The following is a 15,158-nucleotide window of genomic DNA, read 5'->3' on the forward strand; positions in this document are numbered from 1 at the left end:
TTCGAGACCAGCCTGGGCAGCATAGGGAAACTCTATTTCTACAGAAAATATGAAAAAGAAAAAAGAGCCAGGCATGGTGTCATCTGCCTGTAGTCCCAGCTACTCAGGAGGCTGAGGTGGGAGGATTGCTTGAGCCTGGGAGGCAGAGGTTGCAGTGAGCCCTGATGGCGCCACTGTACTCCAGCTTGAGGCAACAGAGCGAGACTCTGTCTCAAAAACACAACAAAACAGAGTAAGAGAGAAGGCAAGGAGTGTGGGAGAGAGGAAAGGGGAGAAAAGGGAGGGAGGAGAGAGTGAGAAGGCAAGGAAGGAAGAGAAGGAGAAAGAGGAGAGAGAAAGTAAGAGAAGGGAGAAGAAGGGCAAGGGAGGCAAGGGTGTGAGTCTGTTTTCAGAGTTAGAGAGTTCACAGTGGCCCAATCATAGCCCCTGGGGAAGCAAATGGGTAATCTTGAATCACAGCTCATTGAGGGCTTCCTGTTTTCAGCTTGTCTTTGTGAACCCTTGGAGGGATTTCCAGCCAGTAAATAAAGCGGAGTGCCAAGACTCCCTGCCCAGGCCAGCAGCCATTTCACCATCCTCAGGGCTGTGTCCCCAGTGCCCTCTCGCCTCACCTACCCTCTGGCCTTAGGACCATCCCAGAGTCCCCTCCAGCACCCACCCACCCAGGCTCCAGACCATCTGCCCCCTTTACCAGAATCCTGGAATTCTTCCGGTTCACAAGAACTCATGAAGGAGGCAGTAACCCTCGGAGAGCTTAGCACCCACCCAAGAATGCGTGGAAAGATCCACTTTGTAAAAGATAAATTTCTTTGAAACACAGTTTCTTTGCCTTTTTTTTTTTTTAACTCCTTTGTTTTTCCTTCCAGTTTCTTGCCTCCCCTCCCCAAATTATAAGCAGATCTTGATCCAGCCTTCTTAAATTCAATCCAGCAGACTCGTGTAGAGTGTATGCAGTGTACCTGGCACCAGTGCAACAGCTGGGAACAACACTCATCTGTCTTCAAGAAGCTCACAGTCTAACGGGAGACAGAAATGGTGGTTCCGGGTATAGAACCAGTTTTATATTGCCCAGGCATCATACAGTGTAGGAGGCCCTCTGTAAGGAAAAAGAACATAAAATTGGCTGGATGTGGTGATGCCTGTAGTCCCAGCTACTCAAGTGGCTGAGGTGGGAGCATCGCTTGAGCCCAGTAGTTCAAGGCTGCAGTGAGTCATGACTGTAGCACTGCACTCCAGCCTGGGTGACAGAGTGAGACCCTGTCTCTTTAAGTAAATAAATAAATAATAAAATAAAAAGGGACATTTGGGGCCAGGGCCTCTCCTGAAGCTTTGAAAGACCTGTGTAAAAAAGACCTGGGCTCATGCCTGTAATCCCAGCACTTTGGGAGGCAGAGGCAGGCGGATCACTTGAGGTCAGGAGTTCAAGACCAGCCTGGGCAACATGGTGAAACGCCATCTCTACCAAAAATACAAAAATTAGTCAGGTGTAGTGGCACACACACCTGTAGTCCCAGCTACTCAGGAGGCTGAAGCAGGAGAATTGCTTGAACCCAGAAGGCAGAGGTTGCAATGAGCCGAGATCATGCCATTGCACTCTAACCTGGGCAACAGAGTAAGTGAGACTCTGTCTCAAAAAAGAAAAAGAAAGGGAGAGAGAGACCTGAGTTCCATGCTCACTGTTGGAGAGGAAAGAATGAGAACCCCCATGCAAAACCACTCAAACTAAGACAGAAGAGCAGGGTTCCCAGAGGGCGGCTGCCCACTCCTGAATTAATTAAACCACTGTGTCTGTGCTTTCTCCCTTTGCTCTCTTTGTCTACCCTGTGAAAGAATGCATGATGTAGTCAACAAAAATTTACTTACGGCTTATATAATCATTGGGATAAATTTCAGCTGCCATAACAAAGACTTAGAATGGTGTAAACAAACGAGGACTTCCTTTCTCTGGTCTGCACAAAAGCAACCCAGGGCTGGTGTGGAACCACCATGGTTTCAAGAACATGGGCTTCTTCCATCTTATTGATCAACCATCCCTGGTGTGTTGTCCTCTGCTACACTGTCAAAGATGGTCCACACTCCAGCCAGCAAAGGGAGAGAGGAGGGGAGTAGAAAGCCCTCCCCTGCTCTTGAACAGCCCATCCTGGAAGTTCATACACCTCTTCTGCTCACATCTTGTTGGCTAAAATGTGACCACACAGCCGTACAAAGATGCCAGAGAGAGGAGAGAGTGTAAAGTGCACCCTGGGTGGACACATGCCCCTGCATCAGGGTGTATCATGACTGTAAGGCAGGAAAATGATGCTGTGGACAGCTGGATATCTCCGAGGTAGCCCACTCTGTGCTCAAGGCTGTCTAGGAAACCAAAGTGCCAAAGAAGTTCTGGTTCTTCCCAAAGCCACCAAGGACAGAAATGTGAATTAGACAAGCTGTCCCTGCAAACACTCACCTCATTCTTTTATTTTGGCAATTCCGATTCTCTCCACCTGACCCTGAATACTGGCTGAGATGAAACCCCAGGACCATCAAAGGGGCATTGGTGGAAGAGGTGGCAACATAGACTGTGAAGAAGTGGCCAGAAAGGAAGGGTGAGAACTGGAAAAACAGTGCTATGGAAATCGTACTTCCCAAAGTTCACCAATTTCAGGTGCTACAAGGACCAAATGCCCTCTGTGGAATTTGCCAAAGAGGGAACCAAACAGGACCTTTGCCAAATCAGTCTCAGGGGAATGGTAGTGTGTGAAACCTAAAGAAAGTGGGTTGAGGGGCAAGTGGGGAATGAAGATGTAGAAATAGACAGTGGCAAGTAACTGAGGTTCTGAAAAGCAGGAACATATTTAGGAGAATGGTGGATTCTTGATCATGTTAATCCAAAGCATAAAGAATCAATGAAAAGCAAAAGACTAAAAAAATGAGCAGAAATGTCATTTGGCTGCTTTAACAACGACCCACGTAATAGGGGCCAGGCACAGTGGCTCAAGTCTGTAATCCCAGCACTTTGGAAGACCAAGGCGGAAAGATCACTTGAACCTAGGAGTTTCAGACCAGCATGGTCAACATAGTGAGGCCCTGTCTCTACAAATAATCAAAAATTAGCAGGGAGTGGTAGCACATGCCTGTAGTCCCAACTACTCGGCAGGCTGAGGCAGGAGAATTGCTTGAGCTCAGGAAGTCAAGGCTGCAGTGAGCCATGATCATGCCACAGCACTCAGTTTGAGTAACATATTGAGACCCTATCTCAAGAAAGAAAAAAAAAAGACCAAGAGAATAGTGGCTTAAACAAGATTAAAGTTTTTTTCTCTCTCATGTAAGAGTCTAAGTCAAGGGCTAATAAGGAGCTTCACAGTGCAGGTGACTCAAATCCTTCCATCTTTCTACTCAGCCATCCTCAACATGCAGCTTCCATCTCATGGCCCAAATTGTCTGCTGCTGCTCATACCATCATGTTCACATTCCTAGCCAGAGCAAAGAAGGAAAAAGGACAGGAAGATTATCTTCATCTTCAGGCCACCACCCAGAGGTTGCTCATATCACAGCTACCCAGTTTTCATTGGCCAGAGCTTGGAGATGGGCACATTTACCTGCACGAGAGACTAAAGCAAAGTAATCTCTAGCTGAGGAGGCCAGGTACCCAGCTGAAACCTGTTATTAAAGGAAGTGGGGACAGCCAGCAGTCAGAGCCTTAGAAGGCCTAGAACAAAGGGAGGAGGCACACCACTGCCACTGAAGCTGGGAGGAAGAAGTGGGACAGCTGATGAGTTTGAAAGGGTTGGAAGATAGGGAATTCTTGCCTGGTCACCTTTATTTTCTCTGCAAATTGAGACTTGGAGTCATCACTCAGAGAGCCAAGAAGGGAGATGGCTTGTCCATCCTCTCTCCTGTTGCTGTTTATGTCCCTTACGGTAGAACAGGCAGGCACATATGTATAGACCCTTGAGATAGTGCAAGGAAAAGCTGTGCCTTCAGAGTCCAGAGTTTCAAGCTGATCTCTGGGCTCAGCTGCTTTGTAACCTTGAGCAAGTCAAGAAATCTCAGTTTCTCTATCTGTTAAGTGACCACAACAATGCCCAGCCTGCCTGCCTGCTCACAATCCTGTTTGGGCCCCATGGAGAGCTATAAAGACCCTGCTTAAGTGCTGCAGCTGGTACAAGTGTGAGTGGACATTCTTGTGGGAGGTATGGAGTTGTCAAGGCAGCACTGAGCCTCGAAGGGCAGGCAGGAAAGGGCTGAGAGGAGATCGGAAGGACGTGAGATGAGGTGTGGTCTGAGACCCCACATGGACCGTCCAGTGCCCAGCCGCTCCACAGGGCTCTGCCCGTCTCTGACCCAGCATCAGAACTCCTCTGCTGTTGGGGTGAGGGTGACAGGGAAAGGGGAAGCCACTTCTGAACAAGCAGGGCTCCCATGGCCAGTGGGAGGGAGCAGCTGGCCCAGCTGTCCATAGCCGCTGGGAGTCAGCCTCTGTTCTGTCTTAAGATCACTATCATGGAACCTTGGCCTTGTCCTCTGCACTTGGCCTTGGAAGCTCTCCTGGGACCTCTCCCCAAGCCCAGGACACCTCTCTGTGTTCCTGGCTCCGCCGAGTAAACAGTGTGAATTTCTCTCCCAGCCTCTGGCCGAGAGAAGCTAGACTCTCCAGTGCATGCCAGCATGCACACACACATACACACAGAAGCACCACATATCACACACCACATGTACAACACACAGCCACAGCACATACAGCAAACACACCACACACATATATCACACACTACACACACACCATATGAACACATAAAGAACATACCACACATACCATACATCAAACATGCAAACACGCCACGCACAGACATCTCCCACAAACTCCACAACACAAACTCTACGCATGTACGCACCTTACACATACATACCACACACACATGAACACTCCCTTCTTCCTAACTGGTCTCTCTGTGTCACATATGACACCCCTCTATTCAATGCTCTACACAACTGCTTCAGTGATTTTGCTTAAACACAAACTATGCCATTTCCTTGTTTAAACACCACTCCCTCTTTCAGTGGCTTTCCAGAAAATTCAGGCTAAAATCCTAGCTCCTTCCCAGAGACGCCCTCCACAGTCTGTCCCCCAATGGCCAGTGCAGTGTCCCTTATCAGTGAGTCTGCGCCACCTGCCCTTTCCCCCACTGTGGGTTCCTCACGCATCTCTGGAGGATGGCCCCACTACCTCATCCATCTGAAACGTGTTCATCCTTCCAAACCCAGTTTAGAGCTCACCTCCTCTATGAAGCTTTCTCGAACACCTGAGTGGAATTGCTCCCTTCCTCTCTGTAGCTTGTGCAATGTGTGGTGGAATGATTTACTTCCTGTGTCTGTCTGCCCTGCCGGGAGGTGACCTTCTAAAAGAAATTTGTGTGAGATGAGCACTCATTCCTGGCACAGGGTGGGCTCGGTGAACACGGGGTGGGTGGCACTCATCCCGCTTGTCCTCCCACACAGATCAAAGTGGAAAACCAGCTTGACTTCCAGGACATCACCAGTGTGGTCGCCATGGCCAAAACCTATGCCACCACCGAGGCCTTCATCGACTCCAAATATGACATCCGCGTCCAAAAAATTGGATCCAACTACAAGGCGTACATGTGAGTCTCTGGAGAAGGGGCTGGGGGAGCGTGGGAGGAAGGGAGACCAGAAGTGCATGTCCAGCCACTGTCTCCTCCACGGGAGCATCATTCTCCTCCTTCCTGTATCCTTAACTGCCCTTCTTCTCTGGTTAGTGCAGCTAATTGGCTGATGTTCGGTCACTGCTTATCGCTGGGCAGGTATCTGTCTATCCAAACAAGGGCAGCTTCCTCCAGAGCAAGAAAGGCGCTTGCCATGTCTAGGGAATTGCAAGTACACACAGGATATATGTCTTTGAAAGAGACATTTAGGGACAAATCAAGGAAGGCTTTGAATACCTCGCTGAAGGTTTTGGATTTTTTTTCTCTTCCCTTCTAAGCAAAGGATCTGATCTGTGTTTATAAAAAGGTGACCATGAAGCTGTGAGTTGCAAAGGGGTTTCTCTGAAGCCAATAAGTCCAATTATGAGGTTATGCCAGGTTTCTCTGCCTGCAAGCAACAGAAACCACATCTCATTAATTTAATGGGGATTTTTTAAGGGAATTTATTAGAAAACCATGGGTTATCAGAAGCTTCAAAAAAGCAAATAAAACATCTCCCACCTAAATTTTCAATTTCAGAAATATTAGGACACAGAGCAGCCCCAGGAATTTGGGCAGCCAGAAATAATAAATGAGTTTTGGGCATCCCCACTGGTAAATGAATCTGCCCTAGTCATTTTCAGGGCTTTACTCAAGATTTCGAATCCATGGAAAAAGTACTGATTAGTTCAACTTTGATCACGTTTTATTGATTAGAGAAAAGCAGAAAACCAGTATGGAGAGTCCCACTGTGAAGGTATGCAATGTGGGCAGGGCCATTGCCCAGTGGAAATAGAGGTGCTGAATCTAAAGGAAAAGGAAAGAATGCCAGGCAGAAAAAAGCAGCCTGCATTCACCCTAGAGATGGTTCAGCAAAGGATGGATTACATGGGGCTGTGGTTATAGGGATGAGTGGGGCCTTCTGGAATAGATAGACTGTCTTGTTCTTGGGAGAGGTCTTTGCTCCAAGCCCTCTCTGTCTTTCACTCTGGAATGTTATCGTTAGTTCCACTTGAAATGAGACCACAGAGGGCTAATCATTGCCTGGTTGCCAAGCATTTATTGGGTACTGACTGTGTGCAGGGCTCCATATCTGAGGACTGCAAGGGTTAGCTCTGGACAGATGGAAAGTCCCTCCATCCATGGACTTCTGTGTGAAGTAGCTTGTGCTTTATGCTAGGGTCGGCAAACCACAATCACAGGCCAAATCCAGCTGCCACCTGTCTCTAAATACAGTTCTGTTCATCACAGCCATGCACACCTATTTATGAATTGCCAATGGTTGCTTTTGCACTACCTAGATTGCCTAGACCAAGGGTCAACGTACTTTTTTCCGTAGAGGGCCAGGTGGTCATTTTAGGCTTGATGGTCCATACAATCTCTGTTGCAACTACCGCACCCTGTCATTGCTTGAGAAACTAGAGGAGATGCAGGCAGTTGGCCTACAAGGATGTATTTCCAGGAAAGGGCTGGAGCTCGTTCTCAAGGAGTAACTCTGCCTTATTCTATCAATCACCCTCTTCCTCCCATGAGGCAGGCCAGAACTGCCACTGCTCTCAGATGGCCTTGGGGTGATAACGTCACCTTCTCCCTGCCCCCTCTGAGTTATGGCCCATTCCAGTGCATTCCTGAGGCCCCTGCCGTCAGTCATGATATCATTTCCCTCCTCTCTTCATTGTTAGAGCTTCCACTTGACATTGAAGACACCTTGTCCCAGTTTCTTTTCTTGAGGATTACCTCATTGCTGCATTTTTTTCTGCTGAGCCTTTCTGGCCTGACAGCTCTACTTTGTCATTACTTACAGACTTTCCTGGACCTTGGGCTGGCCTACCTCCAAATGAGGGGGTTTGTGTCAGACTTCAATATAGAATGTCCCCGGCCATTCAACCTCCTCTCTGGCCCACTCCCTACCCTGCACTCGGGCCTTTGTGCTACTTGCTACTGGGCTGTCATTCTTTCTAGGTCCTAGCAGATACAGTAAGGAAATACATGTGTGTATACTTACCCATGTATGCACATCTATCCATAATTATTTCTATATATCCCCATCCCCATCTCTATAAGCTAAACAGAGTCATATTGATGTCCCTGACTTTCATCCAGTACCCTGGTACCACTTGGTTCATTTTAGCCTTTCCCGATTGCTAATCTATAACTTCCCATTCCAACAGAGAAAAATCTGGCTCCCCATCCACCATCTATCTACTTTTTTGTTCCATCTCAGTGTATGTGCCCAGCCTCAGAACTGTGCACCTGTAGCCCCATGGGAAACAACTTTTCCAACTACAGTACAGTGCCTCATGGCTCCTGGTGGTCATCTGTTCTCAGCATCTTTACATTTGGTTTTCTCTTTTACGAATGATATATTTTTGTGTCAATTCCTCTCCCCAGTTCACCCTTTGATCTCAACCACATACTTTCCCTTGACCATAGACAAATACCTTTACCACCACCACTGTGCTTAAACTCGTTCAATCTTTGCCGAGGCCACATGTACCATTAGTGATAGATAGCTTGTCTGGATTTTCCCTCAATGTACACAGTTCCTCACCCAGTAGGTACCCACTGGGCACCTACTACCTGCCAGGTCCCACTGGTAATACAGGGGATGCAGTTAACCATGTCCCCTACCCTCAGGGTTCCCCACCATCAAAGAAGAGAGGACACTAAAGCCGTCATCAGAAGGGAGATGAGCATTACTGAGCATTAGTGTAGGGTGGAGTAGTGAGCAGTCTATTTTTGCTGAGGAAGGTGGCCTGTCAGGAAGTCGTATGTCAGATGAAACCTGAAGGATGATAAGACTTAGGGAGGCAAAGATGGAGACAAAGACCATATGGGGCAAAGGGAAGAAGACATGCAGAGGCCATGACTCTGGGAAAGAGCTGTGGGAAGCACAGCATCAGAAGGGAGGTCGGTTGTTACTGGAGCAGAAAAGGCAAGGGAACAGAGAAGGGTGGCAAAACAGTCAGAGACCAGAAGGCCTTCCTAATCTTCACCATAGAAAAGTAGTCTTCTCTCTTAGGATCACTTTTCTAACATTTTGGGGCTCTCAAAAAATTCCAGAATCAACAGAGGCTACACACACTGCCCTCATTCTCTTCAAAAACAGAAGGCCAAAGCTTGGGGGATTTCGTCTGATGATGTAGGCATTTTAAAATTTAATATTTCAATTTCAAAAATGACTTAGAAAACAATATCTAAGGTCCAACAAATAAAAAAGACAAACAGCATGAAGGGAAATAAACATAGGAAAATATAGTTGAAGACAAGGTGTGTACCTAAGAATACATGCCATTATGTGAGCTAGGTATTTGAATGAGAGCTTCCTAACAGTCAAAGCAAAGAAGGAAGCCAGATCAGTGACAAATGTCCCTAATTCCCTCAATGTGTTATTTGTTCTGGTACAGGAGAACCTCCATCTCTGGGAACTGGAAGGCCAACACAGGCTCTGCCATGCTGGAGCAGGTAGCCATGACAGAGAGGTAAGAGACAAAGGAGGTGTAGGGAGAGGCACTGGCCATGGTAGGAGTTGAAGGGGGAATGCAACAAGGATCCCTGAAAAGATGGCCACTCTGCCCTCTCTCCAGTGCCTCACCATCCACAGAGCACTTTTCTAGGCATGATCATCTTCACTGCACACAACAACCTACAGGGCAGGTATTCAAATAACCCCACTTCACAGATGGGAGAAGAAAGTTCAGAGAGGGGAAGTGATTTGTCTAGGCTAATTAATGACAGAGCTGAGAGTAGAACCCCGCTGTCATGACTCCAAGTTCAGGATCTTTCCAGCCCTGACCAGCTGCTATAGGAAGAAGTCAGGAAGCCCTGGCCAGTCCCTCCTGTGCTCTGACAGCTGCAAGGAAACATTATTAGGGGACTGGGGGTATTGGAGAGTCCACTCCTCTCCCAGGCTTACTTCCATCTCGATACGAATAGGGAGAGGTTGACGCCCCATGAATCATGCATGTTTTAGGGATACTCTCTGACTGAAGGTTTTTTTTGGGTCTTTCTCCCTTTAGACACTGTGTGCCAGTCCCCCTAAGGAAGGGCCAGACAGGCACAGTGGCTCATGCCCATACTCCCGCACTTTGAGAGGCTGAGCTGGGTGGATCACCTGAGGTCAGGAGTTCAAGACCAGCCTGGCCAACATGGTGAAACCCTGTCTCTACTAAAATACAAAATTAGCTGAGCATGGTGGTGTGTGCCTGTAATCCCAGCTACTCGGGAGGCTGAGGCAGAAGAATTGCTTGAACCCAGGAGACAGAGGTTGCAGTGAGTTAAGATCACACCATTGCACTACAGCCTCGGCAAAAAGAGCAAAATTCCATCTCAAAAGAAAAAGGCCAAGTCAGCTGGTCTCAGGGCCTGCCACATACATACCTTCTTGCCTGCATGCCCTATGACCTCTGCCAGCAAGCGTGCAGTAGCAGTGGACAGAGGATGGGCTGTGAGCTCAAAAAGCTGTTCAGTAAACACTTACCGAGTACCTACTGCATGCCATGTTGTGCTGAGCACTAAAGGATAAAAAAAAATCCAATCCTTCCCTCTAAGAACTCTGTATCGGTTGCAAGTGCCATGACACAAATCAGATTGATTTGCACAAAAAGGGGGATTTACTGGCTCATATCACTGACAACTCCTGATGTACAGTGTCAGTAAGGCTTTAGGATGCCTCCTCTGCCCATGCTGGTTCAGCTTCTTTCTGTGTTGGCTTCATCCAGGCAGGCTCTTTCATATGGTGGCGCATAATGGCTCCAGGCTTCTGTCCTCACAGTGTCCGGTTAAAAAGAAAGAAAACTTCTCTTTCCCAACCATTTCAACCCAAAGCCTGAAATTGAGCCATATGTACTGATTGGCCTGTCTTAGGTCATGTGACCATCCCTGAACCAATCACTATGGCCCAAGACATTGCAGTGCTGTGATTGGAGGCCTGTGTCAGGTCTGCACCCCTGGAGATTGGAGCAGGACCACCCCCTAGAGCAACCAAGACGGAGTGTGACCTTGGGTATGCTCATTAACATTTCTGAACTTCTTCAACTGCAAAATGAAAGCAGTAACACCCAAGTCAGAGTGCAGGTGTGAGGACTGAATGAGAGAGAGATGTGCAGCATCTAATCCAGAACTGGCCCCTGGCAGGGAGGCACACATGCCCTTCCCATCCACCCCAGGGGGCAGTTGCCACCTTCAACCTGAGAACCCACCTGTGCTAATGAGTCTCCTGGCAGCTGTGCTCATGACCTGGCACAGCTGAATCATGTGGACTGTGGCCTGTCACCTCCTTCCCCCAACAGGTGTTCACGGGATAATCATGGCTGTCTCCTCTGTGGTCCTTCCCCAGTGTGAGTCCTGCCTTCTCCAGTGCCTCCTGAGCCACTCACAGATGTCCCCAGCAGGCCATCTATCCCTGGCTCTGCTCAGTCCTCTGGTGCATGGGCCATCCCTGGAGGAACCTCCCATGGGAATGGGCCTGCTCAGGCCTGGAATCCACTTTCCTCTTTGCAGTCACAGGAAGTACTCTAGAGTCTGGGATGGAGAAATCCCCAGTCCTACCCCCACAGGGGTGAAATCCATGCAGGGACTCATACGCAGACCCTGACCCCACCCTCCAACTGCTTGCTAGGTGGCCTGACTCCTGGGCAAAACCAATGATGTCGCTTGGTCAGTGCTAATCCCACTTGGCAGGAGGGGAGCAGAGGCCCCCCATTCTCCAAGCTCTCTCACACTGCCATATGCCTGCAGCCCCTTCTTAGACCTTGGGTTCCTGTGCCCCATGGGCTGCAGCCAGCAGGAGACCCCGAGGTTTGTCATTTGAAAACATCCTCTGGAAACAGTTGCCTCTGGACCTCGGCTCAGACTTCCACATTCCATTGAGAAGAAACCTGATTTATGAGTGTGTCTCAAGGCACAGCTCACCCTAAGTATGTGGCACCCACAAGTAAGCCACTGGTGCCAAAAATGAGGACTCTGATCAGAGATTCCAGAGGACTCTACCAGCTCCGAGGACCCAAGGTTGTCCCCAAACATGGCCATATATCAGAATCACATGGAATGCTTTAAAGAATTATAGAAATTACTCTAACACAGGGTGGAGCCCCAAGTCTGCCTATTTGTTTGTGCATTTAACTCTCCTGGTGATTCTGATGTACAATCAGAATAAGATCTAGGCTTTCCCATTTTATGATAAGAGGGAGAGGCTTCTCCAAAATTATTAAGGAATGAATAGCAAGAATTTAGGTCCCTGGCCTCCCATGCTGAGTGAGAATGGATGTGCTGGGGCACCTGCAGAATGAGAGGAAGGGTGCCTTGCCGGGAATCTGGAATCAAACAGTATCTGGGTTTGGAAGCTTCACAGTCACTTACTCATTTCTCTGAGCCTACTCCTTTATCAGTAAGATGGGTTAAAACCTTCCTCATAAAGTTGTGCTGGGATTTGAGGGAATGAGGAGTCAGTCTCTGGGCCCAGAATGCCTGGAACATAGCAGGAGCTCCATGGGTGTGAGTTTCCATCCTTCCTTTCACTTTGATGATCTCACATGCTCCTTGCTACAGCTGAATGAGAAAACTGGACTGGGAGCCAAGGAGATCGAGGTAATCCTGGTGTTCTTACTGCCTTGCTCTGTGAGCTGGGCCTCGGTAGGCCTTGGTGGATAAGAGGAGAATCCATTCTGAGAGCATTCCAGCCACAATTCCTCCTCATCCCAGCACTGATGGCTCAGAAACACAAAACAATGTGAGAGTAGGCATGCCCTGTGTGACCCTGGAGAGTGGGTAGAGAAGCAAGAACATTGACACAGAGTCTGCTGTGACTCCCAAATCCAGCCCACAAGGGAAGTTAAGTGCAAGCTGGGATGGTTTCTTCAGATACAACCACCCCCTTGTTGCAGGGTCAAAGTCCAGTGCTGATATCTGTCCCCAGCAAAGCAAACTGACCTTGCAGACATCAAGTGGCTGGAAAGGGAACAAAAGCAGTGGGTCTAGAGGGCCAGGCAGAAGCAGCCTGCCAGGCTCCCCAGCCTACCCGCCCCGGGCCAGGGGAAAATGCACCCTTTGTTCCCCGCAGCCTCTGGTCCAGCCAGGGCTGGGACTGGAATGGCAGCCTGGGAGGGATCTCTGGAGCCCTTAGAGCAGCTTTCCCAAGGGAAAAGGGACACGGGTGTCTGGGTGTCTGGGATGGCTCTGGATGGGGGCAGGGCAAGCTCCCCATTACTGTAGATCCAGCAAGTCCTGGGGTTGGGGGAGATCTCTCCCAACTCTGGTTCCTTCTCTCCCTCACCCTGCCTCTCTCCCCTCCTTCTTGGCTCTTTCTTGTTCTTTCTCTGGGTCTCTCTCTCACTGTCGTCTGTGTCCCTGCCTCTCTCCCTCCCTCTCTGTCTCTGAGTCTTGGACTCCAACTCTCTCTCCGTCTTCCTGTCTCTCTTGCTGCTTCTCTGCCTCTCTCCATCTCTGTCTGGATGTGTGTCACTGTCCCTCCCTCCCTGTTTTTCTGTGTGAATCCACTTCTCTCCCTCTACCCCGCTTCTCCACTTTCCCAGCCACTTCACTGTCTGTCCATCTGTCCCTGCAGGTACAGGCTGTGGGTGGACAGCTGCTCGGAGATGTTTGGCGGCCTGGATATCTGTGCTGTCAAGGCTGTCCACAGCAAGGATGGCAGAGATTACATCATAGAGGTGAGGGATGAAGCAGGCAGTCCTCCTGGCTGGTCCAGCCTGGCAGGCGTGCCAACAGGAGGGAATCCCTGCATGGTCTTTGGCACCATCAGCTGTGTCCTGGCTCCAGGGCACATGCAGCCCAGGTCTGAGTGAGCTGCTTCTGGAGGCTCCTTCCCACCCTTAGAGGCATCAAAAGCCTTCATGCCATGACTCAAAACTGAGCTGGGAGACCTCTGGTCATGAGGTTTAACAACTTCCCCAACCCCCAGGCCTAAGGGAAGGGAAAGAGCATCTGGCCAAGTGTCAGCAAGATTCTGTCCCATGAGGCCCCTTCCATTTCCTCAGTGTCCAAGCATGTAAAATGGACACCCATTCTTGGTCGCCATACAAAGAGTCTATCATTTGTTCATTCAAAAAACATGGCTTTAGGGGGCTCCCATGGGCTAGGCATGGGTGTGGCTCTGGGGATGCAGCATGGACATAATAGACACAGGGTGCGCGGGCTGGCAGGGAAGAGGGTGAAAAACAGTGGCCAAGCATTGAGAATTTGGAAGAAGGATGGAGTAGTGCAGGGGCATGAATAGAGGGAAAGATGTAGGGAAACAGAATGGTAAGAGAGGGCTTACAGAGGGGCTGCGGGTCCTGGAATCTCTCAAGACCCTCCCAATCCTCCAGCCTCCCATCTCCACCGCTTCCTCTCCATGCTTCCCCGAATCCCACCACTCCCCACCTCTCCTCCATGTCCTCCCGGTATCTCTCAGGATCCCACAACCCTCCCATCCCCTCTCCAGCCCCTCTTCCCTGCCCCCTACCCCACACCCCATGGCTCTCCACCTCCACTGCTTTCCCCTGAAAAGGCCCCTCTGGCCTCTCCCTCCTCTATAACTTCCCATGTCCACACTATCAGCCCCAGCTCCACTCTCAGCCCTCTCCTCCCATGGGCGGTGCTAACGCAAGGCCAGGACATGTGAGGGAGAGCACTGTGGCCGTCCCCTCCCCGGGGTGTGGGCAGCTAATGGGAAGCACATGGCTGGGGTAACCACAGGAGCCAGCCGGTCCTCTCGTCCCTCATGTCTGCCTCACTCCCCAGAGGCCCACGGCTGAGCAGGACCAGGTGACTCAGTGGGTGGGAGCCCAACCATGCCAGAAGGGTGTTCATGCCCAGGCCTTGGAGGTAGGAGAAGGGAGTCCAGGATGAACACTGCTCTGTCTCCTCCCCAGAGAGGCCAGGAGGCTCCTTCAGGAAGAGCTGCATCTGTGTTAGTAGACCCAGTCCCACTCTGGAGAATAGCTCTCTTCTCAAGGCCCAGAATGGCCTTCCCTCCAGCTGCCACACCTGAAACTCTCCCAGTAGCCCCTTCTCGGAGAAGCCATGGAAGGGGCTGGGAACAGATTCCTTGACCTTTACAGTTGCTCCCTGGAGGAGCCAGTCCCCACCTTCCTGGGGATACCGTGGGAGCTTCAGACCAGAGATGGGGCCAGAACCACCAGCACAGCAGCTCCTAAGACCCCACCCAACCCTCCTTCCTTTGTATCCCCTCACGGGGACCACCAGACATGAACCCAGATTTGGCACACAAGCACTCATTCATTGATTCACTGAGCTGCTACCCTGGGAGCCAGCCCCCAAGCCAGTGAACACAGTACAATGGCAAACACAGGAGCAGGGGCCCGTCTCCTGGAGCTCCTGGACTCCCCTGACCCCCAAAAGCCAGTTCCTCCCTTGCACCAGCACTCTCTCTGTCCCCTTTGAGCTCCTGCCTCTCCGAGTCTCAGCTTTCACTCTTAGGAAAAAAAAAAATCTGTGCTCATGGTCCCAGGCTTCCTG

At 49.9% G+C, this 15,158-nt stretch overlaps 1 protein-coding gene across 4 annotated transcripts in view; it reads left to right on the forward strand.

Moving 5' to 3' along the window:
• SYN3 (synapsin III) overlaps positions 1-15,158 on the forward strand; it is a 493,528-nt gene that overhangs the window by 453,708 nt on the left and 24,662 nt on the right. For all 4 annotated transcript variants that reach the window (XM_032266914.1, XM_032266917.1, XM_032266915.1 and 1 more), the window contains exons 8-10: positions 5,479-5,621; positions 9,089-9,163; positions 13,246-13,348. In XM_032266914.1, coding sequence (XP_032122805.1) covers positions 5,479-5,621; positions 9,089-9,163; positions 13,246-13,348 — 321 coding nt within the window. The remainder of the gene's footprint in view (positions 1-5,478; positions 5,622-9,088; positions 9,164-13,245; positions 13,349-15,158) is intronic.

Source organism: Sapajus apella, unplaced genomic scaffold, assembly GCF_009761245.1.
Source record: "Sapajus apella isolate SASKATOON/1434 unplaced genomic scaffold, GSC_monkey_1.0 scaffold162, whole genome shotgun sequence".
Lineage (NCBI taxonomy): Eukaryota > Metazoa > Chordata > Mammalia > Primates > Cebidae > Sapajus > Sapajus apella.